Source organism: Garra rufa, chromosome 1, assembly GCF_049309525.1.
Source record: "Garra rufa chromosome 1, GarRuf1.0, whole genome shotgun sequence".
Lineage (NCBI taxonomy): Eukaryota > Metazoa > Chordata > Actinopteri > Cypriniformes > Cyprinidae > Garra > Garra rufa.
The window spans coordinates 54555923-54583849 of NC_133361.1; the positions used below are offsets into that span (position 1 = coordinate 54555923).

The window sequence follows — 27927 nt, forward strand, 5'->3', positions numbered from 1 at the left end:
TGAAAAAAAAAAAGAATAATATAAATAGGCCTACACTAAATATGTATAAATTAAATAACTACCTAATTAAGATGACAAAACTAAAACACACTGAATCCTTTTATGCGCTTTGAAGAACTGTACCGGTCTTATTCTTCTCGTCGGACATAAAAATATATAGCAGGCCAGCCAATACCTCAGTGTGCCTAGTTTTTAACATGTCCACATGCTGTACGGATAGGCAGGACCGCTGCCTGTTAACTTTTAGATCCGCGAAAAAAACACCATCACAAAAACCCTTTCAAATTGCGGTTAGGGACTTCCATCCACTGTCATATGCGTGTGGAGAAGCGCGTGTTTTACAGCGTTCAGCAATAGCCAATCACAGACATGTATGTTGATTTGATTATCACTGTGGCCAATCAGAGGAGGCTATGTTACAATCCACTCACCAACCAAAGTGCCGGTTTCAGTTTTGCTGACTTCTACACTTTCGCGAACTCTCTTATTAAAACAAAGTGTTGGCATTATATAAATAAGAGATTAATTGTGCAGTCTAAAGGTTATTTTATTACTTTTTAATAACTTTATGAGATTGCGATGAACTACTCTAGGATGAGTGATAGCTTTCCAGTGATTGTAACGGGAGCGCCTTTTGCGCACTTTCTAGACTATAATTCATTCAGAATTTGAATACATTCATTCACGGATTCACTCTCTGATAACCCAATAACGCCACTTGCCATTGAGTTGCATATACTACATCAGTTTACTAAGTAAAGGTGAAGCGAAATATGTCTGTACAGCCACACTGCACGTGTCGACATGCGCACGTGAGTAAACAGATAACTTACAAATAGCATTATTTCTTTCACCATGCAGCAAACGTAAAAAAAAAAAAAAAATAGAAAAAAAACCTTTTAAACCGTTTAACTGATAGTAATAATCGGTTAAAATTCTTACTGTCGGTTAACGGTTAAACGGTCAATATGAGCATCCCTACATCACAGGAATAAATTATATTTTAACGTATATTAAAATAGAAACCCTCTATTTTAAATCGCATTAACATTTCACAATATTACAGTTTTTTCTGTATTTTTAATCAAAGAACCACAGCCTTGATGACCAGCAAAGTCTCCTTTAAAAGCAATAAAAATCATACTGATTCCAAACTTTTGAGTGGCTGTGTATATTACCATGAAATAGATTTACTCATAACGTGATGTAAGATGTTGGTCATATCGCCCACCCCTATGTTGCAGTGTGTTTTTGTAGTAGTGTGTTTTTTTTTGTAGAGATTGACCGATAATTGGCTTGGATTATTTTTTCTTCTCTCTTATTCAGTTCTTAAGTATCAGTGTGATATAAATTACTTAATTTAGTATATTGTTTGGATAAAATGATAAACCTATACAATATGCAAAAAAACTTAGCATGCATAGTTGTATTCTAAAAAAAAAAAACTTTTTTATTACTGTGTCAAAAAGCAAAAATTTCAACTTTAAAATATTATTAGTAATGTAATATGTACAATAATTCAGCATTTTAGTTATCAGAGTTGAAAAAACAAAAATAATCTGTATCGGTCGATCTCAACTTTTTGACGTTCTAATCAATTTTCTCTGTTGTTTTGTTGTTCTCTTTGTGTCATGTAAGCTTTCTTACAGTTGCATCAGTGAGCTGTTTGATGTTTTTTGTGTTTGTGTGTATCTTTAGCCTGAACTGACACTGATTTGTTTAGTTATTCACTATAGTTTTTCAAAAAAACTTGATGTCTACAGCAATGCCAGCATATTATCCATTATATATTTAGTTGTGTCTGTCCTGTGTGTCTGTGTGCCCGCTGATCTCACCTCAGTTTGTCAGATGTCCAGGGTTTAAGTGAATATCCCAACCCCTCTCTGTGTTTTCATGTAGCTGTCCCTGAGCTGTGAACCTCTGACCTTCAGGTAATGAGCGTTGTGTGTTGAATGATTTCAGGATGAGCTGTCTGACCTCAGCCAGGGAGGCTCAAAGTCGGTCACTCCCATGTCCACCACGGCCTCTGATCTGGCCCTGGACTCGCACAGAGAGGATGGAGATGGATTCTGGAAGAACACAGAAGTTCAAGCTGTTCCAGGGACTAGGAGTGTCTCTGCTGGTTAGACACTCTTTTACTGTGCATGAAAAGCAAAACAGCTTTATATGACTGTAAAATTGCAAAGTGTTACTTCATTTAGTGTTATACAATACCATTCAGAAGTTTAGGGTCGGTAAGATTATTCTTATGTTCACTGAGGCTACATTTATTTGATCAAAAATATAGTATATATACAGTCAAGCCCAAAATTATTCATACCCCTGGTAAATTCTGACTTAAAGTTGCTTTTATTCATGCAGCAATTTTTTTTTTGCTTGGAAATGACACAGGCTTCTCCCAGAAGATAATAAGACGATGTACAAGAGGCATCATTGTGGAAAAAATATTTCTCAGCTTTTATTTACATTTGAACCAAAAGTGGCATATCCAAAATTATTCATACCCTTCTCAATAATCTATAGAAAAGCCTTTATTGGCTATTACAGCAATCAAACGCTTCCTATAATTGCTGACCAGCTTTTTGCATGTCTCCACTGGTATTTTTGCCCATTCATCTTTAGCGATGAGCTCCAACTCTTTCAGGTTGGAGGGTCTTTAGCTCCCTCCACAGATTCTCAATTGGATTTAAGTCAGGACTCTGGCTGGGCCACTGCAAAACGTTAATGTTTTTGTCTGTTAACCATTTCTTCACCACTTTTGCTGTGTGTTTTGGGTCGTTGTCGTGCTGAAATGTCCACTGGTGCCCAAGGCCAAGTTTCTCTGCAGACTGCCTGATGTTGTTGTTGAGAATTTTGATGTATTGCTCCTTTTTCATGATGCTGTTTACTGTGATTAGGTTCCCTGGTCCATCGGCTGAAAATAACCCCCAAAACATTAGGTTCCCACCACCATGTTTGACAGTGGGGATGGTGTTCTTAGGGCTGAAGGCTTCTCCTTTTTTACACCTAATGAAGACTACATCATTGTGGCCAAACAATTCAATTTTTGTTTCATCCGACCAAAAAACAGAAGACCAGAAGCCTTCTTTGTCCAGATGAGCATTTGCAAAGGCAAGCGGGCTTTTGTGTGCCTTATCTGGAACAGAACAGCTTGGACTATTTGGAATGGTATAGAACTTTGGATTTTCCCATAGACTGTGACAGTTTGCAAAGGGTATGAATAATTTTGGACGTGCCACTTTTTGTTCAAATGTAAATAAAACCTGAGAATTTTTTTCCCCACAATGATACCTCTTGTACATCATCTTATTATCTTTTGGGAGAAGCCCGTGTCAGTTCCAGTCAAAAAAAAGCTTGCTGCTTGAATAAAAGTAACTTTAAGTCAGAATTTGCCAGGGGTATGAATCATTTCGGGCTTGTCTGTACAAACAAACTTAAAGGTCTTCACAGCAACCCATCAAAATAAAAGTTTGCTTAAACTTGAAGAAACATTGACAGAAATATATGACTAATGATAGTACTTCTAATAAAATTATTATTATATCATTGTTTTTAAGGAATATTTACCAGAACAATGTAAATACTCAAAACAGTATTTCTACAAAAAGGAAATAAGAAATCTGAAAATTATTATTTTCATGACTTCTAGTTTTTTTTTTTTTTTTTTTTTGTGATATTTACTGCAAGTTTATCCGAAAGTGACGATTTTGTTCTCTTTCTCTCTTTGGATGGAAACGGTGCTTTATGCGCAAATGTTTTATGCGATGTTCCAGTTTTGCGCATAAGTTAAATTCGCATTTTTGGATGGAAACATAGCTACTGTTACATGATTCTTCAAAAATCATTCTAATATGCTGATTTTCTGCTAAAAAACATTTTTTGAATGTCCATGTTGAAAACAGTTGTGCAGCTTAATATGTGGGTCTTTTTTCAGGATTCTTTGAAAGTTTAAAAAACATTAATTTGAAATAGCCTTTTGTAACAGTGTAAAAATGCTTGCTGTCATTTTAGATCAATTTAATGCCTCCCTGCTTATTAAAAGTATTATTTTGACCCCAAAATATTATGCAATCCAATGAAATTGTAGCAAACCATGTATTACTTCACAGAAAAACACTGTTACACTACCTATTTTGTTTTTTGACTATGACAACCTTGTTGTCAAAGTGTTTGAGTGGAAAAGAGCAATTTCAGTCACTCTTATGTATTGCAGATCACATTTTAAACGATTATAAATATGCAGTTGTCCATTTTGATTATTCAGGTGTAGCTGATAATGAGGAGAAGTCAGATGTTCAGGCCATTATTGAGTCCACACCAGAGCTGGACATGGACCTCGGATATAAAGGTTCAAGGTAACCAATATACCATAAATCAAACGCTGCGTCTGAACTGTTTAAATGTGTCTGTGATGCCAAGAAATACTGTTTAGGTTTAATAGGATTCTCTGAACTGCACAACTGCAGTTTTACTCTCTCGTATTAAAGTGTCAGATCTTAAAACTAGCGCTGGCATGTAATCAAATTATGTAACCTGCTTGTTTTTGATGTGTTGAAGTACCCCGACCCGAGGGATTGAGAACATGGCATTCGACCGAAATACAGAGTCTCTCTTTGAAGAAGTGTCGTCAGCGGGCACAGGTTTGATTGGAGACGTGGATGAAGGAGCAGATCTGTTGGGTACGTTTGTTGCTGTTCGTTTTCAGAAATATAACACATAATAACATCAAAGGAAAAGCTCACCCAAAGAAATTGCTGAAGATGTACCCTCAGGCCAGAACAGGTAAGGGCAAAAATTTTGCATCACTCGCTCACCAATGGATGCTCTGTAGTGAATGGGTGCCGTCAGAATGAGAGTCCAAACAGCTGATAAAAGCATCACAATAATCCACAAGTAATCCACACCACTCCAGTCCATCAATTAACGTTTTGTGAAGTGAAAAGCTGCATGTTTGTAAGAAACAAATCCATGATTAAGATGTTTTTAACTTTAAACTGTTGCTTGTGGAGTCCTCTATCCATAATATTTCTTTCTTCAGTAAAAAAGTCATCTCTTCTGAAGCAGGAGAGAAATATGCAGCTTTTCAGTTAACTGGTGTTCTGGATTATTGTGATGTTTTTATCAGCTGTTTGGACTCTCATTCTGACGGCACCCATTCACTGCAGAGGATCAATTGGTGAGCAAGTGATGTAAAGCTAAATTTCCCTAAATCTGTTCTAATGAAGAAACTAATTCATATACATCTTGGATGGCCTGAGGGTGTGCACATTTTCAGTAATTTCAGTTTTGGGTGAATTATTCTTTAAAATATGTGTCATTTTCCATCACAATGATAATGAGATGAGCTCTATTAAGGTGGCACAGTCCCACAGTGCTCTGTTTTGCATGTCGAACTGACCCAGATTTCTCTCTCCATGCCCTCTTGTCCTGTTCTTCCCTCTAACCGCAGTGGAGTACTCCGGTGTGTATGACATCCTTGCTTCGTTCTGTCAGAGAATCTTTTCTAGTGTTTCAATTAGCAACCTTTTTGTATCTAAATCTTTCATTCGTTCATCATACCTCTCCATACTTTCCCCTTTAACTGAATGATACAGTAGCAAATGGTGCCAACCGTATGGCAGCAACATGATATGAACATTTTAACCTACTATTGCATGATGTAGCACAGAATGGGGTGATTGTGTTATACTCAAGGCCACACAGAATCTGCTGACGTTTTCACATTTTCTGCACTGATTATGAGAGAAATCTGCAGATTTACTTATCTTAAATTGTATTAAACAAGAGTAGAGTAGACCAGAGACAACTGATGATTTTTGGACATTGTCCTTAACTCACTGACTACTACAAATCTACCTATGGAAACTCTTTTCTCGCAGTTACGAGACAAAAAACTCAGAATTGCGAGATATAAACTCAGAACTCAGGTTTTTCCCAGAATTCTAAATTCATATCTAGCAATTGTGATTTTTAGAGCTTCAAACACGTAGCACTGAATTGTACATTTTAGAATGGTCATGGATCAGTGATCTCCACATAGAACTGATCGTGCAGACCAAACCGTTAGTTGTAGAGACTTGAAACTTGGAGGGATGGTAGTATTCACATCGGCAAAAACGGCCGCCCCATTCGGCCAGACGGGGGCGCTACGCCGAACAAAAGTACAAAATCGCTCATTACTCCTAAACCGTTGTCGTTAAAATCCTTAGCTTATGCTTGACAAATTCGATCGCGCCTCGGAAAACTATTCCTAGGTTTTTTTATTCGATCGGAACCAAACCAGAGTTAAAGGTTGTATCAGCGATTTCTAGCCTAAAACATAAAGTGTCAATTTCAGCTGACCTTTCTTCACGATCCGCTCGCTGCCTGCCCCATAAATTGTCTGTGAAAAAAACGCGTCTCTCTGGTCAGCCTAGGGTCCGAGATATGCCAAAAAAACAATCGGCACTACCAACCTTTCCACAGATAAACAAACAGTGTTCCAACCAATCAGCGTCAGGGGTTTGGTGTTGTGGACTTTCGCTCCGCCTCCCTCACATCCCAGCACCAGTAGGAAAGTCCACAACACCAAACCCCTGACGCTGATTGGTTGGAACACAGACAATTTATGGGGCAGGCAGCGAGCGGATCGTGAAGAAAGGTCAGCTGAAGTTGACACTTCATGTTTTAGGCTAGAAATCGCTGATACAACCTTTAAAGTAATAAAAAAAAAAAGTCAAAAATGTTCAAAAGGGGAAGTGCCACTTTTAGTAAAATGCCTGTAACTCCTGAACTGAGTGTGATATGTTCGCCAAACTCAGAACACTTATGCAAGACCTCAATCTGAGGGCACAGGACTAAAATCTCTGTCCACAGTCTTAGTCCAAAGTACCACAAGTGTCCATAAGGACATTTGCGTATCTAAATAGAAGCATGAAGTTTGAGCACCTATTAGACATGGTTAATGGAGGCCGATTGGAACAAAACTCGATGGGCCTGTTTGACTCGTGGTCCCAACGGTCTGTGAGAAATTTGAAAGAAATCGGGCACTGAGGGGCAATGTCACAATTTTCCAGACTGTAACCAATTGTGCATTGCGCGTTTTCCACACATACACGCAATATTCATATCAAATGACAGGACTCCTAATTCCGGACAACTTTGCCTCTTGAACCACTGCTGTCAATCAAATTGTTTGTCAAATGGTTGAGAAGATGTAAAAAACCTACTTTTGCAAACTAGTCCTAGGTCTGGAAAAAAACACTGCAGGACAATTCTCTGGGCTCTCAAGTCAGTAATTATCCCAAAAAAATACCCATTTGGGAAGCTATAGCGGGTCGTTTAGAAAAAACGCCTGTGCAAATTTACCCAAAATCCTATAAAGCCTAAAGAAAGACTCAAAACTTCACAAATCCTGGTAAGCACATGTGACAGGTGATTCTAAACAAGCATGCAATGTTTTAAGAAGATCGAACCACAGCTGCTGCTATAACAGTCATAAACGTTACAAAACATAATATTTCAATGGTAAATTACCTGCATTTGCAAAGAAAGACTTCCTAAATTATGTGTTTTTCATATATGATGCCTTAAAGCACTTGAACCCTGGGAAAGTGAGTTCAGTCCTCAGACGAGAAAGAACGACGGCGCGTAAGTGTCTACTTTAATACTATTTCACTAGGCGGTCGTTACTTAGAGTTGCTGCTAAAAGCACTTTGTCGTTTCTGTTTAATTACTTATTCCTAAGTATTAATTTTAAGCCGCTGTTCTCTTAAGCACTCTGTAGTTTCTATTTACTTATTGGTTAATATTAAATTTGAGCTGCTTCTAAAACGCACTCTGTAGTTTCTATTTACTTATTGGTTAATATTAAATTTGAGCTGCTTCTAAAACGCACTCTGTAGTTTCTATTTACTTATTGGTTAATATTAAATTTGAGCTGCTTTTAAAACGCACTCTGTAGTTTCTATTTACTTATTGGTTAATATTAAATTTGAGCTGCTTCTAAAACGCACTCTGTAGTTTCTATTTACTTATTGGTTAATATTAAATTTGAGCTGCTTCTAAAACGCACTCTGTAGTTTCTATTTACTTATTGGTTAATATTAAATTTGAGCTGCTTCTAAAACGCACTCTGTAGTTTCTATTTACTTATTGGTTAATATTAAATTTGAGCTGCTTCTAAAACGCACTCTGTAGTTTCTATTTACTTATTGGTTAATATTAAATTTGAGCTGCTTCTAAAACGCACTCTGTAGTTTCTATTCACTTATTCGTTAATATTAATTTTGAGCTGCTTCTTAAAGTACTCTGTTGTTCTATTTAATTATTCGTTTGTTTTATTTACATCTATTCACTGTTAGAAAAGGAGTGTTCTTCTGTTATTTGTCCTGCGATTGTTTTTGCTTTAAATTCTAGTTTTTATTGCAATCATTAAAATTGATAACTGAGCGTACGGCCAAGGGAAGCTTTTGTTTTTGTCATATCGTTCCCTTCTGGAGCTATTACAAGTGCGAAGCTGTTGCTTTTTGAGTTTCGATTGAGCCATTTTGCGTGCGGGCGAGACATTCGCGGCTCACTGAGCCTAGGAGGCGTCCCTAGCTTTTATCATTGAAGCACTGTTTGGTTGTCTATTTAACTGCGTCAGAACAGCTGACGCTGAAGCGTCAGCGGAAGCGTTCAGCCTCCTCGCGTGAAGACCGACGAGAGTAAAGACTGCGACTTTTCCTGCGCGACTTCTCCGAGCAACGACACCGACAACGCACTTAAGTACTCCTCTCCTTTATTTCACTCTTCTTTCTGTCCTCCTCTATCATGTGTTTCCAACTCATTCCGGTGGTCTCTTCACACCGCAATAATATCACACGCACACGTCGACGCAATATTTCTAACCTGCGTCCTATCGACAGTTCTTCCACTGAACCTTTCTCTTTCACGGTTGGACTCTGGAACTGTCAATCAGCTGTCAACAAATCTGACTTCATTTCAGCATTTTCTGTGCAATCTGGTTTGAGCATTCTAGGCTTGACTGAGACCTGGATTCGTCCAGAAGACTCTGCAACCCCAGCTGCTCTTTCTAATAACTTTTCCTTCTCTCACACCCCTCGTCAGACTGGAAGGGGTGGGGGGACGGGACTTCTTATTTCTAACAACTGGAAATACTCAACCCATTCTCCTCTATGCAATTACAGTTCATTTGAATCTCATATAATCACTGTAACATCTCCTATCGAACTCCACATTGTGGTAATCTACCGCCCTCCTACTCAACTTGGCATCTTCTTAGAAGAGCTGGATGGGCTGCTGTCCTCGTTTCCAGAGGATGGCAGCCCACTTCTAGTCTTTGGGGACCTCAACATTCACCTTGACAAACCCTATGCTGCTGACTTCAATTCACTTCTAGCTTCATTTGATCTACAACGTGTTATCACTACATGCACTCATAAATCTGGCAACCAACTTGATCTCATTTACATGCGAAATTGTATTTCAGACAATATTGTGGTCAAACCCCTACACATCTCTGACCACTTCTTCATTACATTTGACCTACATCTTGCTACTTGTGCACTCCCAACCCCTCTACCTGTTACTTTTAGAAGAAACCTACGCTCTCTCTCACACTCCCATCTTTCTTCTTTAGTATCCTCCTCCCTTCCCTCTCCTACTCACTTCTCATCCCTGGACACTAATGCAGCAACTGACACCTTATGCTCCACTATTACCTCCTGTCTAGATGCTATATGCCCTCTCTCCTCCAGGCCAGCACGATCTGCTCCGACAACCCCTTGGTTATCCGATGTTCTTCGTGAGCATCGTTCCAAACTTAGGGCAGCTGAGAGAAAATGGCACAAATCTAAGGATCCATCCGACCTCAGTATGTATCGGTCTATGCTCTCATCTTTCGCTACCCAAGTACATACAGCCAAATCTTCATACTTCCACAACAGGATCAACAATTCCCCGGACGCACGCAACCTTTTCAAAACATTTAATACACTGCTTTGTCCCCCTCCACCACCTCCCACAACTTCTATAACAGCTGATGATTTCGCCACATTTTTTACAGACAAAACTACATCGATCAATAATAAGTTCTCAGCTCCACACATACAGGAACTAAAATTGACCACAATCACGGCTGGAACCCCCCACTTCTCCTTCTGTCCTTGCTCGGAGGCAGAAGTAACCAAACTTTTCCTCTCCAGCCATCCGACGACATGTCCTTTAGATCCTATCCCCTCACACCTTCTCCAAGCAATCTCCCCTACAATCCTACCGGCGCTCACACACATCATCAACACATCTCTTCTCACAGGCACTTTTCCCACTACATTTAAGCAGGCCCGGGTAACCCCACTGCTCAAAAAACCTACACTTAACTCCTCACTCATAGACAACTACAGACCTGTCTCCCTCCTTCCATTCATAGCAAAAACACTGGAACGGGCTGTTTTCAACCAGCTATCCTTATTCCTCTCACAGAACAATCTACTGGACTCTAACCAATCAGGGTTCAGAAGCGGCCATTCAACTGAGACTGCGCTACTGTCTGTCACTGAAGCCTTGCGGACGGCAAAAGCTGAGTCCAAATCATCGGTACTCATCTTGCTGGACCTATCTGCAGCTTTTGACACTGTGAATCACCAGATCCTCCTGTCCACCCTCTCAATGCTGGGTATTACAGGGACTTCACTTCGCTGGTTCAAATCCTACCTCTCTGGTAGGTCTTTCAGAGTGGCCTGGGGAGGCGAGGTATCCAAAACTCATCAACTGGTCACTGGGGTTCCTCAGGGTTCAGTTCTTGGACCTCTCCTCTTCTCCATATACACTACATCTCTGGGCCCCATCATACAGGCACATGGCTTCTCCTACCATTGCTATGCTGATGACACACAGCTCTATCTTTCTTTCAAACCAGACGATCCATCGGTAGCTGCACGGATCTCAGGTTGCCTAGCGGATATCTCTGCATGGATGAAGGAACACCATCTACAGCTCAATCTAGTAAAGACGGAACTCCTTATCTTTCCTGCCACTCCATCTCTACAGCATGACTTCTCCATCCAGTTAGGTTCATCAACAATTACCCCATCAACTTCAGCCAGAAATCTGGGTGTTATCTTTGACAACCAACTGACTTTTAAAGACCACATAGCTAAGACCGCTCGATCTTGCAGGTTTGCATTGTACAACATCAGAAAGATCAGGCCCTTCCTAACAGAGCATGCTACACAACTCCTCGTCCAGGCCCTGGTCATTTCCAGGCTGGACTACTGCAATGCTCTTTTAGCTGGTCTTCCAGCATGTACAATCAAGCCTCTACAAATGATTCAGAATGCAGCAGCACGACTGGTCTTCAACGAGCCCAAAAAGGCCCATGTTACACCTCTCTTCATATCCCTGCACTGGCTACCGGTTACAGCACGCATCAAATTCAAGACACTGATGCTGGCCTATAGGACAGCCACCGGATCATCACCTGCCTACCTCCATTCACTACTACACATCTACACTCCTTCCAGAAGACTGAGATCCTCTAGTGAAAGACGCCTCATTGTACCACCACAGAGAGGCATGAAATCACTGTCCAGAACATTCTCGTTCAACGTTCCTGCCTGGTGGAATGATCTTCCCACCCCTATCCGGAATGCAGACTCCTTAACAGCTTTCAAACGACTGCTGAAAACCCATCTTTTTCGACACTATCTGACTCAATAAAAAAAAAAAAAAAAAAAAAAAATATCCTCCCTTCTAGCCTGTTTTTCCTCTCTTTCTTGATCTTCTCCTTCTAGCCTGCACTCTTCTAACAACGCCTGATATATGGTATTTTTGAACACTTCCTATGTTGATCTGCCTCCTTAGGATGAATCACTTGTTGTATTCCCAATTGTAAGTCGCTTTGGATAAAAGCGTCGGCTAAATGAATAAATGTAAATGTAAATGTAAATGTAAATGTAATCACTGCTTGCAACTATATTTATTCTCAGAATTGCTAGTTTATATCAGTATAATGCCAGAATCGCAATTCTAACTTTATAACATGCAATTTTGAGTTATAAAGTGTAAATTTTGAGATATAAAACTCGCAATTCTGAGAACATATCAGTGTTTTTTCCCCTCAAAGTCACTTTCCACTGCTGAATAAAAAAAGAAAAAGAAAAGGTAATTGCATCTTTTTAATCTCACATTTCTCACTTTTTTTTCCCTCAGAATTGCGAGTTAATATCTCACAATTTTGAGAGTGCAATTACAGGAAATTTGTAAAAAAAAAAAAAAGTCAGAATTGTGAGTTTTTATTTTGCAACTCTGACTTTATTTCTTGCAATTGTGAGTTTATAACCCACTATTCTGAGGGGAAAAAAGTCAGAATTGTGAGTTTTAGAATTGTAAGATAAAAAAAAAAACTTTGCTTCCATATCTGATCTTTGAAATAAAATTTATGTATATTCCAATAGTAATAGTGCAATTGATATGCACTTAATACTAATATTTAATTTAATACAAGGAGTAAAAATTGACTCCATTAAAGGGGTCATTGTTAAAAAAAATCTAAATTTAAAACACTATTAAAAGTAATATCATTACTTAAATAGTATCAAATTTCTTTTACATAAAATAAAATACAGTGAAAACAGTAATATTGTTAAAAAAAGTTTGCAATTTATAATAACTTTTTTTGTTTTAGTATGTTTTAAAATTAAACATTCCTGCGAATAAAAAAAAAATTAAAAGTATTTAATTGTGGTGTGTTTTTTCAGGATTCTTTGTTGAATAAAAAGTTCAACAGGAGAGTATTTAATAGTCATGATATTTAGCCTCCCCAGAAAACATTTTTATAGCTCAAATCATTTTTGTACCTCACTTTTTGTTTGATCTTTTTCACAAATTGAAGCCTGGTTTCTCTACTTACAATTATTATTAGTAGTTATCATGTAGGTCACGTTAGCCATAATGTTAAGTAAACTTGGAGCAGATTCCATGTGGGCCTTGTTATAGCTAATCTGAATGTGGTTGAATAGTCGTGGTGATCTGTCAGTGGTCTCTCCACTCTTTCCAGTATCTCTTGGTTTTTCTGTGACCTGTTAACTCTCACCTCACAGCTGTCCATTCCTGTTTCACTCTCCATGTGTCTGTCTCTCTGTCGAACACACGCAGTGCATGCGCTTTCACACCCGAGTCTGTCCGGTAAGACCATTCATATGGCCTGTCCAACCTTTTCCTGTCTAACCTGAAAACACAGAGCACATAAAACTCATCTCCAACATTTTGAATGCTTAAACAACATTTTTATGATCACATTACTGCCTTGGTTGTACTGTAATTAGAGCTTTTTGTGTTGCATTTTGCAGGCATGGGTCGTGAAGTGGAGAATCTTATTCAGGAAAATGTGCAGTTGCTTGAGACAAAGTGAGTAAAATTGTAGCTCTTTACAGTTTGTTTACTGTTTTATGTTGATTTGTTGTTGACGCCGCTTGGTTTGTGTGCACAGAAATGCATTAAACGTGGTGAAGAACGATTTGATCGCTCGTGTGGACGAGCTCTCCTGTGAGAAGGAAGGTCTTCAGGGGGAGCTTGATGCGGTTTTGCAGGCCAAAGGCAAACTAGAGGAGAAAAACAAGGAGCTGGAGGAGGAACTCAAAAAGTGAGTCATTGTTTCGAACAAATAATACAAAAAACGCCTGAGGGCTGCATTCATATGCAGTTGTTCAGGGTCTAGTTGTCATGCGGTAATAGCCGAATTTCTAGAATAAATCAAACATGACGTATTCAGGTTAGTAGCCACAGGTGGTTTATCACATTAATGCTTGACTTTTTCATGAGAGGCTATTATTGCTGCTATTATTGCTGCTTGGACTGTGTAATTAAATGTTTAACTAGACTGTACAATTGCACTGAAAATGAGGGACTCATAAGAATATTTCAAAACATAGAGTGAAAACAGAGGCAGAGGTGGCCAAACAGAACAATAATAAAGAAGAAGATGAGGTGAGTATTGATATTTAAATATCACAATAATTATAAGAGTCAGTGAGATCAATACCAAGCAAGGATGCATTCAATTGTTGAAGCCTGTTTCCGCCACTGAATAAAAAATAAAAACAGGTAATTGCGTCTTTTTATCTTACAATTCTAACTTTTTTCTCATAATTGCAAGTTTACATCCTGCAATTCTTACCTTTTTTTTGTTTTTTGATAAACTCACAATTCTGAGAACGTATCAGTCTTTTTTCCCTCTCAAAATCAGACTTTATGTCAGAATTGTAATTGCGAGGAAGTCAAATTGCAAGATATTAACTCAAATTTGCAAGAAAAAGTAAAAATTGAGTTTATATCTCACAATTCTAAAAAAGTCAGAATTGTGGGAAAAAAAAGCTCAGAATTGCAAGATATAAACTCACAATTGCGAGAAAAAGTCAAAATGAAAGATACAAACTCAAATTTGTGAGAAAAAGTCAGAATTGTGAGTTTAACTCTGACTATAACTTGCAATTGCGAGTTTATATCTCACAATTCTGAGAAAAAAGTCAGAACTGCGAGATATAAACTTGCAATTGCGAGAAAAGTCAATGGCAAGATACAAACATTTGTGAGAAAAAAGTCAGAATTGGGAGTTCATATCTCATAATTCTAAGAACAAAAATCAGAATTGTGAGAAAAAAGTCTTGCAAATTTGAGTTTATGTCTTGCAATTCTGACATTATAATTCGCAAATAGTTTGTCTATGGCAAGAGTCAAATGGCAAGATACAAACTCACATTTGTGAGAAAACAGTGAAATAGCAAATTTGCAATAAAAAGTCAAAATTGTGAGTTTATATCTCACGATTCTGACTTTATAATTTGCAATTGCGAGTTTATGTCTCACAATTCAGAGAAAAAAAGTCAGAATTGTGAGAAAATAACATTTTCTTTTTACATTTTTATTCAGTGGTGGTTTTATTCATATTATTTTATTTAAAACAACATGCACTGACTAAAATATGCTAAAATAGTAATTGTTGCATTGGGTTTTGCAGAGCGATGTGCCCACAGCTCAGAGGAGGAGGTTTACACGGGTGGAGATGGCTCGAGTCCTCATGGAGCGAAACCAGTACAAGGAGAGACTGATGGAGCTGCAGGAGGCCGTCAGGTGGACGGAAATGATCCGGTAAACCTTTCACAGTCACACAGAAATGTAAAGAAAGATATTTCTGATTTGCTCCATAGCCCAAAATAAAAAGCAAAAGCACTTTTCTGTCCTTTTTCGATTTCAGATGGTTTATGAGCATATGATTATATCTAATGAGAAGAATTGTACTTTATATATATATATATAAATGTAGATTTTATTTTAATATGTGTTATTTAGAATTATAATATGATTGTATAGCAGCCAAGCAAATCACATTTAAAATGACAATGTTACTGTTTGTTTATTTCTGCTGTCTTCAGCATCTGATCAGTCCATCTTTTTTATGCTCAGCTTGAGTTTTGTTCTCGAACTAATTGTCCAAGAAAGTAGGCCAGTTTTTCTGGCTCTTGAACAAAAACCCCACGCCGCCACATGGAGACTGTCTGGTTGTTCTCGGGTCTCCTACAGTGATCTGTCTTGTTTTTCCACAGAGCTTCAAGGGAAAACTCTGAAGTTGCGGAGAAGAAGAGATCAAGCATCAGGCAATTGTAAGACCTTATCTCAACTGCTAGTCACACAGATCACAAATGTGTGCTTGAGCTCTTCACACCTGTCTTTCTCTGTGTCCTGTTTCAGCTTCAGTCGCCTGTTCAGTTCCTCCAGTTCCTCAACGTCCAGCAACTCAGCGAGAGGTTTACCGTCCAACGTCAAGTACAACCCACCCAGCATCATGAAGAAGAGCAACACCTTCTCCCAGTTTCCAAGAGAGAAGTCCAAAGCGTTTGACTTCCTCAAAGAAGAGTAACTCTTCTATTTAACCTTGTCAAACTTACATTAAGTTTTTGAGTAAAATAAAATTGAGTAAAGCAATCTGCAAACCTATATCATATTTTATATGATTATTTGCATTTTATGATGTGCATTTAGACCCAGCAGTTAAATACTATGAAGATCTAGAATATGAAGATATCCTCTCTTAAGTTTTTCTTGGCTTCTTCTATCAGGGTGGACTCGAGTGGTTCTCTGTCCCGCCGGGAGCAGAAACGTGCTCAATACCAACATGTGAAAGCCCACGTTCAGAAGGAGGACGGCAGGGTCACAGCACATGGCTGGAGTCTCCCTGGCAAATACAAGGCAAAATACTTTTTATTTTCATTTTTTTTTTGTCCAGAATTATAATATATTTATTAGTGCAACCATAAAAAGGTGCTGTTATGTGCTTATGAGTATGCATAATATAAATGTATTTTTTAATTTATTTCATTTCATTTTATTTGTTTGTCTAGAATTACAGTATATTTAGTAGTACAGCAGTCAAGGAAATCATAATGCTGTTATGTGCTCATGAGTATATTTATTTTATTTGTCCAGAATTATATTTATTAATACAGTAGTTAAGCAAATCATAGTGCTGTTATGTGCGTATACATTATTTTATTTTATTTTTAATAGGTTCAGACCATATGTGACCCTGGACCACAAAACCAGTCATAAGGTTAAATTTTACTAAACTGAGATGTATACATCACATGAAAGCTCAATAAATAAGCTTTCTATTGATGTATGGTTTGTTAGGATAGGACAAAATTTGGCCGAGATACAACTATTTGAAAATCTGGAATCTGATGGCGCAAAAAAATCAAAATGCTGAGAAAATCACTTTTAAAGTTCTTCAAATTAAAGGGATAGTTCGAGCATTTAAGACATGAAGTTGTATGCAATCCTTATCGTCACTATAATGTATACACACTGACCCACACTGCGTTCACCTCCCTGGTCAGAGTTCTGGCCGCTGGAAGTTTTTCAAGAAAGTAGTCACGGTTAGTTTCCGGGGCCTCAAAACTGTGCGTTTTTACGTGAAAAAAATATATGCGTTTCAAAGCTTGATTAATTTACATCACAAAAAACACTCCTGACAAAAATCATACCTCAGTTTTAATCGGCACTATATTCTTTCCGTTTCCATCAATCCGCGTTGCTGTCAGTTCGCACGTTCCGATCAGCTGTTGATAGCGCGACTCGCTGACAACATGTCTGACTACGAAACTTCTGATGATGAAACCAATTTTAGCACAATGTCAGACGGAACAGACGATATATATATTTTTATATTAGACCTCGTGTCACGTGATTTCCACAGGAGTCTAAACATCAGATTGTTTACTGTACAGTTTAGACATGGGATCTCCAGTCCTCGTGAGCTACTGTCTTGCTGGTTTTAGTTTTTCTCTGATGCAACACACCTGACTCAAATCAACGGGTAATTAGCAGGCTTGTCTCATTTGAGAAAGGTGTCCTGTCATAGGAAAACATCGAGCTGCAGGAATGTAGCTCACGATGACCGGAGTTGGAGATACCTGGTTTAGAGCTACCTGTATGTGACTTCAAGCACACTTATAAACACGATGATACCGACACACGTTCCGCATAGTTACAGACAATAACAAATATAGCAAAGCATCATATTTTGTTGTGTTATATAGATTCAATTAAATTCATTAGTTATGACATTTGCCGATTTTCTCACCACATAGACAGTCGATTATTGTCGATGCTATCACTGCCCCAGTTAGAATATTCTCAGTGTAACGTTAGCCTAAAAACCGACGTTAGCTTCAAAATAAACCTGTCGTATGCGACATAAAGTTAGTAAATAGAGCTTACCCGTGGTACTGGTACAGCAGAACTCTTTAAAATCCGTTTTTTGATTTTTCCTCCTTGGTTGGGGATGTAATCGTCTTCGCTGAAGTGAGCGCACACACGAAAATCCTTGATAGGCTACTGGATATTTTAGCTCCCGCGGACCCGCAGAGTAGCCGATGGCAACCAGCCAAAGCTGTCTCATAACTATATCAGAAACAGGAAAACGATGGAATCTGAACGGCGATCCCTGCACATTCTTGTGGTCACAACCTGGGAATTTACAAGTTCGCACCATTGTTAATTTTCTACTTTTTACGTCGTTGTCATTCGAGTGTGTAATGGAACAGCTGATCGGAACGTGCGAACTGACAGCAGCGCGGATTGATGGAAACGGGAAGAATATAGTGCCGATTAAAACTGAGGTATGATTTTTGTCAGGAGTGTTTTTTGTGATGTAAATTAATCAAGCTTTGAAACGCATATATTTTTTTCACGTAAAAACGCACAGTTTTGAGGCCCTGGAAACTAACCGTGACTACTTTCTTGAAAAACTTCCAGCGGCCAGAACTCTGACCAGGGAGGTGAACGCAGTGTGGGTCAGTGTGTATACACTATAGTGACGATAAGGATTGCATACAACTTCATGTCTTAAATGCTCGAACTAACCCTTTAAGTTCTTAACAATGCATATTACTAATCAAAAATTACATTTTGATATATTTATTAGGGGTGGGCATAGATTAATTTTTTTAATCTAGATTAATCTAGATTAATTTTTGGAATTAATCTAGATTAATCTAGATTAAAATGGCTAATTTGAATTCTGCTGAAGGCATTCATAATATGTGTGCTACCCAAATAATGACTAAACATGTTACACCGTACTTTTATTTTGACAGGTTGCCGTGAAGTTTCTGTGTATACAGTATGACATGATGCGAGTTTTCTCAAATGAAACGGTATAAGTGACACTCACAGCAGTTTTGGAGATTGAGTTTATCTGTTCATATGAGATGCAAATGCCAAAAATTACCGGGAGCGTCACGTGTGTTTCAGTATGCGTGTAGTAAAAGCGCGTCTCCACCATTCATAGTATGAATTTCATACATACAGCTAGGCAAACGGAACATACCGGATTCATATTAAAACGGTCTTTTTGCATTTCAGTTTTCACAGACACTAGTCCATATCGCGATTTGAATTAAGTGACAGACCATATTTGATTTATGAATCCAAAAAACGACGAATTTACGTGGCATTTCGCACTATAGTAGATTCGGTTTTTATGAATGGAGGACGACGTGATCCCGTCTGTGTTTTGGCGGAGGAGACATAAACGCGCGACCATATTCTATAGTCTTTGGTATACATCCGCGTTAAACTATCAAGGTGAAAGACATCATAGCTTGCGTAGTTTAGACCCAGCTCCCAACCCAATTTTGAGAATAGATTAACGGCGATATTTTTTTTATCGCCCGATAAAAGTCTCACGTTAACGCAGCACGTTAACGCCGATAACGGCCCACCACTAATATTTATAGTAGGAATTTTACAAAAAATCTTCATGGAACATGATCTTTACTTAATTTCCTAATGATTTTTGGCCTAAAAGAAAAATCAATAATTTTGACCCATACAATGTATTTTTGGCTATTGCTACAAATATACCCCAGCGACTTAAGACTGGTTTTGTGGTCCAGGGTCACATATTTGTCTTCTCAAACTAATTGTCCAAGAGTAAATATAATACTTTTTTTTTTAATTTATAAATTATTTATTTATTTTTGTCCAGAATTATATTTATTAATACAGTAGTTAAGCAAATCACAGTGCTGTTATGTGCTTACAAATATTTTATTTTATTTTTAATTGGTTTAGACCATCTTTTTGTTCCTAAACTAATTGTCCAAGAGTATATATAATTTATTTTATTTGTCCAGAATTATATTTATGTATACAGTAGTTAAGCAAATCAGAGTGGTGTTATGTGCTTATAAATATACACTATTTTATTTTTAATAGGTTCAGACCATCTTTTTGTTCTCAAACTAATTATCCAAGAAACTAGGCCAGTTTTTCTGGCTCACAAAACAAGAACCACACTTGTTTTATTATTTTATTATGTTCACATTTTGTACTTGCAGTTTTGTAAAATATTTTATAAAATAGTACTATAATCTAAACTCTTTAGAAAAAAAAGTGGTAACAATTTATTTATTGTTATTCATTGTACTTTTTTGTTTGTATTATTTTTATGTAAAAAAATATTTTATTAATTCCACATTTTCAACTGATCTTTTTTGTGAAAATATCACTAATTGTACTATTTTATTTTATTTTGGTGTTTTTACATTTATTTATTTGTATGTAATTGTGCTGTTATCTTGCTCTTAAGAACTATTTGCAACAATGCAGCATTATATTTTATTAATTCCACATTTTCTACTTTTAAGTTTTGATATATTTACGGTAGGAAATTTACAAAATCTTCATGGAACACAATCTTTACTTAATATCCTAATGATTTTTGCCATAACAATGTATATACAAAGTATTTTTTGCTATTGCTACAAACAAACCAGTGCTACTTCAGGGTCACTATTGCTATTATTAGAGCTGTGTAATTTGGTCAAAAAATAAGATTATTTTGTCATATACACACAAAACTTTATCGGATTGAGACACCAGAGGATACATAAGAGAAACAATATTTTTGTTGCACTTGATATTGAAACGATCAAGTTGAATTTCTGAAGTAAGTGCATATCTTTTGATTAAAATCATCTGTAACTATACTGTTATCCTGTTCTTTATAGGTTGCTAATGGTGGCCACACGGAGAACAAAATAAACCTACCTGTCCCTGTATGTCTCAGGCCACTGGAGCAGAAAGATGCTTCTATGAAGGTGAGAAAAGATGAACAAATTAAAATCATAATTTAAATCAGCTTTGTTGTTGCCATACTTCAGTAGTTTTGTTTGTTCAAAAAAAATAAGAAATGCACTTACATTTATGAAGTCTTAGTCGATATGAATTCAGCCTCTAAAATTTAACCTGATTTCCCCTGTACAGCTCTTATGTGCAGCTGGAGTGAACCTCTCAGGTGGCCGGTCATGTGAGGGAAGCTCTGGCGTTTCTGGTGAAGAGTCTACAGTGGAGACAGACGCCTGCAAACAGAGGAAAGGCTCCCAGAGCAGCCTAGATCAGCCGGAGCAGGAACCTAAGGTAATTTACAGAATTTTTAGATAATTTGTTAAAGGGGCCATACTATGGAAAACACAGACTTGTTTGAAATGAATGAGCTCATGTAGAAAGTAGACGTATTTAATTATGACTTCACAAGTATGAGCTCATTAGCATATTCAGTACTTAGAATCATGTAACTAAATTGAAATGTGAAGAAACTAGCCAATTATAATACAGTTAATTTGCATATAGAAGGCATATACAGTGCTGTGAAGAAGTTTTGGCCCTTTTCCTGATTTTTTTATTTTTTTTGAATGTTTGTCACACTTTAATGTTTCAGATCATCAAACAAATGTAAATATTAATCAAAGATAACACAAGTAAACACAACACGCTATATTTATTAAGGGAAAACAAAATCCGAACCCACATAGCCCTGTGTGAAAAAGTGTTTGCCCCCCTTGTTTACACCTGAGTTCAGTTTCTCTAGCCACAGCCAGGCCTGATTACTTAAAAAATCACTTAAATAGGACCTGCCTGACAAAGTGAAGTAGACCAAAAGATCCTCAAAAGCTACACATCATGTTAAGATCCAAAGAAATTCAGGAACAAATGAGAAAGAAATTAATTGAGATCTATCAGTCTGGAAAAGGTTATAAAGCCATTTCTAAAGCTTTGGGACTTCAGCGAACCACAGTGAGAGCCATTATCCACAACCTTCCCAGGAGTGGCCGGCCGACCAAAATTACCCCAAGAGTGCAGCGACGACTCATCCAAGAGGTCACAAAAGACCCCACAACAACATCTAAAGAACTGCAGGCCTCTCTTGCCTCAGTTAAGGTCAGTGTTCATGACTCCACCATAAGAAAGAGACTGGGCAAAAATGGCCTGCATGGCAGAGCTCCAAGACGAAAACCGCTGCTGAGCAAAAAGAACATAAAGGCTCGTCTCAGTTTTGCCAGAAAACATCTTGATGATCCCCAAGACTTTTGGGAAAATACTCTGTGGACTGACGAGACAAATGTTGAACTTTTTGAAGGTGCATGTCCCCTTACATCTGGCCTAAAAGTAACACAGCATTTCAGAAAAGAACATCTTACCAAGAGTAAAATATGGTGGTGATAGTGTGATGGTCTGGGGCTGTTTTGCTGCTTCTGGACCTGGAAGACTTGATAAATGGAACCATGAATTCTGCTGTCTACCAAAAAATCCTGAAGGACAATGTCCGGCCATCTGTTCGTGACCTCAAGCTGAAGCGAACTTGGGTTCTGCAGCAGGACAATGATCCAAAACACACCAGAAAATCCACCTCTCAATGGCTGAAGAAAAACAAAATGAAGACTTTGGAGTGGCCTAGTCAAAGTCCTGGCCTGAATCCTATTAAGATGCTGTGGCATGACCTTAAAAAGGCAGTTCATGCTCGAAAACCCTCAAATGTGGCTGAATTACAACAATTCTGCTAGGATGAGTGGGCCAAAATTCCTGCACAGCGCTGTAACAGACTCATGGCAAGTTATCGCAAATGCTTGATTGCAGTTGTTGCTGCTAATGGTGGCCCAACCAGTTATTAAGTTTAGGGGGCAAACACTTTTTCACACAGGGCCATTCATTCAAAAACTGCATGTTGTGTTTACTTGTGTTATCTTTGATTAATATTTAAATTTGTTTGATGATCTGAAACATTAAGGTGTGACAAACATGCAAAAAAAAAAAAAAAAAGAAAATCAGGAAGGGGGCCAACACTTTTTCACACCACTGTACATACAGAAAAGGCACAATGACACAAAGCTATAAATCAGAGAGAAAGTGGAAAATTGTCATAAACTAAATAACGACTGGTTTTGATGCAAGAAATCATTAACATTCAAAGTGGAGTTTAATGAAATGAAAAAGCTACATAAGTGTTAATTTAAACTAGGTATTTAGGCATGGATTCCTGTGAGAGATTCTTTTTGATGTATAAAAATGTATCAGACCCACATAAAGACACACATAACTCTACAAACATTTATAGGTAACATGCAGGCATATTGTATGTGTTGACAGGAGCAGGAACGGGAGCAGACGGTGCATGTGGAGATGTCCAGTCGTGTTTGGATCTGTACGAGCACTCACTCCTCCACAAAGGTGATGATCATGGATGTGACACGGCCCGACGACCTGCTAGACAGCTTCTACGTCTGCAACTCATGTGTGCTGTGTATCGCCACTGTACCAGGTCAGAAATCTACATCCCTCTTGACAACAGTCTCTCACTTCATCTTTGTCATCATAGGCATAAATAGTTTACTAAACTAAACTAATCTAATACTAAATGGAGTAAATACATGACCCTGGACCACAAACCAGTCATAAGGGCCTTTTTTTTATTTAGCTGTATTAAGCTGAATAAATAAGCTTTCCATTTGATGTATGGTTTGTTAGGATAGGACAATATTTGGCCGAGATACAATTTGAAAATCTGGAATCTGAATATATCTAAAAATCTACTTTATAGTTGTCCAAAAGTTCTTAGCAATGCATATTACTAATCAAAAATTAAGTTTTGATATATTTGCAGTAGGAAATTTACAACATATCTTTGTGGAACATGATCTTTACCTAATATCCTAATGATTTTTGGCATAAAAGAAAAATCGATCATTTTGACCCATACAATGTATTTTTGGCTATTGCTACAAATATACCTGTGCTACTTAAGACTGGTTTTGTTTCCAGGGTCACATACAGTTTATTGCTATCTTTAAAGCTGCGTGATTTATAATTAATTAATACACTAATACAATTCACTTTTAGGAAACGAATGACAGTGGCATTAAATATAAATGATTTCAGTAATGTTGTTTATGTATTGCATCGTTATTTCCAGGAGTCTTGGAGACAGACTATCCTGCGGGGGAGGAGATTCCTCAGGACCTGGAGGCGGGGCCAGATGTTTTATTGGCCAGCACCAGCTCTCAGGGAAGTGAGGGTGTGTTGAGTGATGTGTCAGCGGTGGGCTGCACCGCTGAAGAGTCCAGCATAGGATCTCAGACGGGCAGCACAGGGGCCAACGAACAGTCAGCAGAACAGAGTCCTGCCAGAGGAAGTGGTAAGAACTGTCTTAAAGGGATAGTTCACCCAAAATGAAAAATGACCCCATGATTTACTCACCCTCAAGCCATCCTAGATGTATATGACTTTCTTCTTTCAGACGAATACAGTAGGAGTTATATTTAAAAATGTCCTGGCTGTTTTAAGCTTTATAATAGCAGTGAATGGGTGTTGAGATTTTAAAGTCCAATAAAATGCATCCATCCATCATAAAAAGTGCTCCACACAGCTCCAGGGGGTTAATAAAGGCCTTCTGAAGCAAATTGATGCATTTGTGTCAGAAAAATATCCATATTTAGGACTTTATAAACCATAATCTCTAGCTTCTGCTAACTGTTGTGGCGTTTTAGCGATGACAGGCTCTGATAGGTGAGAAATGATTTTAAAAAATTAATTTGAATGAAAGTGAACAGTTTTTGAAAAGTCAGGATTTTATGGCTCAAATAGTGCAATATAGTAAGGATATGGATCTCATACTTGAGTAGGGAAAAAAATCAACTTCAAATGTCATATTCAGAGGCCTAGTTTGCTTAAACTGAACAAATATATGCAATCTGTGCAGTTGCTGATATTTATATGGTCAAAAAGTAAGATGGAATTCTGTAATGTACATCAATGAGATTTTTATATCTGTATAACAGAGTACTTACATAAAATGAATATAAATATCAGTTGTCACTATTTATCTTCCAATAATATGTGACCCTGGACCACAAAACCAGTCTTAAGTCGCTGGGGTATATTTGTAGCAATAGCCAAAAATACATTGTATGGGTCAAAATTATCGATTTTTCTTTTATGCCAGAAATCATTAGCATATTAAGTAAAGATCATGTTCCATGAAGATATTTTCTAAATTTTCTACCATAAATATATAAAAACTTGATTTTTGATTAGTAATATGCATTGCTAAGAACTTCATTTGGACAACTTTTAAGGCGATTTTCTCAATATTTCAATTTTTTTGCACCCTCAGATTCTAGATGTTCAAATAATTGTATCTCAGACAAACATTGTCCTATTTTAACAAACAATATATCAGTGGAAAGCTTATTTACTCAGCTTTCAGATAACATAAGAATCTCAATTTCGACAAATTTACACTTATGACTGGTTTTGTGGTCCAGGGTCACATATGTCTGAGTAAGATGATATTTGCATGGATAATCAAGGGAACCTAAGTTGCTTCAGTTCATTAAGTGTTCATTTTGAAATAATATAACAACAATATAAGTTGCATTTAATTTAGAAAAATCAGAAAAGATTTCTCAGCTAAAAGACAAGTAAACCATGACCTGAAGATACTAAAAGGCCTTTTACTTGTTCATAAAATATAAACTATCAATCAGATGACACGTTTTCCAACTTAAAAATTGAAATTTGCTTATCAAATATGTTAGAGTGAGGTTTTATAGGGTTAAAATTAAATGTGACCGTCTCTCTGTTGTAGATCTCTCCAGAGCTCCCAGTGAAGACGGGGTCCCCGCAGCAGAGGAAGCTATGGAGGCCACTGAGGAAGACCAGGAGAGTCCTGGACAGGACACCAGTCAGCCAGGAATCTACACAGAGCATGTGTTCACAGACCCACTGGGAACAGAGTCTTCTGGGGTTTCATCAGGCAACGATAACCAGAGGTGAGCTGGGCAGTATGTTCATCACTGTTGATTTATATCCAGATTTGGATAGGAACTCATCCTTGGTTGGGTTCCTTGTCAGGGAGTTTGATCAGGACAGGGACGATGCGGCCTCAGCAGATGGAAAGACGAATCTGGCAAAAGAAGAGACTCAGCGCATGAGCAGCGCACTGCCCACCATGTGGCTAGGGGCTCAGAATGGCTGGTGAGATACACACACACACAAATACACAAATATAAAACAGCATCCGGCCACAAGTGTTACATACATTTCCTTTATGGCAACAGAGTTTGTTAAACACCAAAATTTGTGAAAGGAAACTATTCTGTCAGGGATAGTAGTACGTTTTGTTCTATATGCCATACTGTCTTTGGATCTGTTTTACAACCTGTGGAGTATTTTTGCCCACTTGAAATTTGTAGCAAGTCTAGTAGTGCCCATTGATTTTCTTGATGCAGAAAACGCAGATGGAGTTGTGGAATTTACTTTGTGGAATTTATTGTATAATGCATAATTTGGCTAATTAATGAATCAAAGGAAGACCTGCACAATCAATCAAATTCCAATTGTGATATGGACTAGTGAGCAGCAGTTTTATTTGCTTTCAGCATCTGTTGTCTCATTGTATGAAGGAACTCCACATGATCTGCAGACGTGCTTTGAGAGTCACTTCACCGGAATTTCATTTAGACTATTGTCAAATAGACACAGAAGCTGAAAGGTTAAAAAAAGCTTCATTCAAATGTTTTTAAAGCAAATTACCCAATCAGGAATTTAAATATTTAAATTTATGAAAAACATATTTCACAAAAAAAGTTATTCTACACTTTATTTAAAATAAAAATCCAATGTTCTGTTGTAAACCAATCATCGTATTTTCAGTTGATTACAGTTTAAAAGGGCTGATTTAAATGTTTTATCAATTTGATTTAGAATTTATTCCAATGGTTATGATAAAAAAGTTCTATTAAATCATAAAATGGAAAAAATGGAATGGAGAAAAAAGCAGCCAACACAGAATTTGGGTAAAACAAAATTAAGTTTGGAAAAACATTAATACAGATAAGGCACTATCATTGTCAGAATAGTCATAAAGTGTTAAATTGGTACTTTTAAGAATTCCGTTGATTAGATAAGCTTTTTGGATGCTTGGAAGTTGGAAATGAATTTACTATTTAACCAAGATCTAGAAATATTAAAAAACGTCAGCTGAACAGTCAACATGTGCCAAATTAAATGTAGTGTACTTCGACCAGGATCTACAATATAGTATGGAAGTCCATTTTCACCTCTTTATAAATAGGTAATTGCAACTTTTCATCTCACAATTATGATGTTTTTTCGCAGAATTGTAAGATATAAACTTACAACTCTGGGAAATGAAGTCAGAATTGCATGATATAACCCCGCAATCGCGAGTTATAAAGTCAGAATTGTGAGAAATAAACTGGCAATTCCATGTTATAAAGTAAGAATTGCAAGATATACTCACAGTTCTGACTTTTTTCTTCAGAATATATGTGATATAAAATCACAATTGTGACTTTCTGAGAAAAAAGTCACAATTGTGAGTTTACATCTCAGAATTTCAGAATTTATAACACAGAATTGCAAGTTTATATGCAACTGCAAGTTAATAAGTCATAATTGTGAGATATAAATTTGCAATTCTGACTTTTTTCCTCAGAATTGCATGATATAAATTTGCAATTGCATGTTGTAAAGTCAGAATTGCAAGATATAAATTCCCATTTTGAGAAATAGTCACAATTCTGAGAAACAAACTCTCAATTGTCACTTTTTTCACAGAATTGTGCAATTTAAAACTTGCAATCCTGAGAAATTAAGTCAGAATTGCATGATTTAAACTTGCAACTCCATGTTATAAAGTCAGAATTGCAAGATATACTCACCGTTCTGACTTGTTTCCTCAGAATTGCATGATATAAATTCACAATTCTGAGTTTCTGAGAAAATCTGAGAAAAAAAGTCACAATTGTGAATTTATATCTCATTTTGAGAAATAGTCACAATTCTGAGAAATAAACTCTCAATTGTCACTTTTTTCACAGAATTGTGCAATTTAAAACTTGCAATTCTGAGTAAAAAAGTCAGAATTACAAGAAAGAGTTAGAATTGTGAGATACAAATTCACATTTACAAGAAAAAGAAGTCAGTTTATCTCGCAATCTTCATTTCTTAGAATTTCAATTTTATATCTTGCAATTCTGACTTTATAACTCGCAACTGCGAGTTTGTATCTCACAAGTCATAAGT

General features: G+C 37.2%; 1 protein-coding gene across 1 annotated transcript in view; it reads left to right on the forward strand.

The window, feature by feature from the left end:
- The window catches only part of spag9a (sperm associated antigen 9a), a 58049-nt gene that overhangs the window by 19366 nt on the left and 10756 nt on the right, over positions 1-27927 (forward strand). The window contains exons 6-23 of the mRNA XM_073842850.1: positions 1963-2122; positions 4265-4355; positions 4558-4679; positions 5450-5461; positions 13138-13167; positions 13332-13389; positions 13472-13624; positions 13914-13968; positions 14999-15129; positions 15585-15641; positions 15730-15894; positions 16098-16227; positions 20553-20642; positions 20809-20961; positions 22969-23140; positions 23792-24013; positions 25466-25649; positions 25732-25854. Of these exons, the coding sequence (XP_073698951.1) occupies positions 1963-2122; positions 4265-4355; positions 4558-4679; positions 5450-5461; positions 13138-13167; positions 13332-13389; positions 13472-13624; positions 13914-13968; positions 14999-15129; positions 15585-15641; positions 15730-15894; positions 16098-16227; positions 20553-20642; positions 20809-20961; positions 22969-23140; positions 23792-24013; positions 25466-25649; positions 25732-25854 (2108 nt within the window). The remainder of the gene's footprint in view (positions 1-1962; positions 2123-4264; positions 4356-4557; positions 4680-5449; positions 5462-13137; positions 13168-13331; positions 13390-13471; positions 13625-13913; positions 13969-14998; positions 15130-15584; positions 15642-15729; positions 15895-16097; positions 16228-20552; positions 20643-20808; positions 20962-22968; positions 23141-23791; positions 24014-25465; positions 25650-25731; positions 25855-27927) is intronic.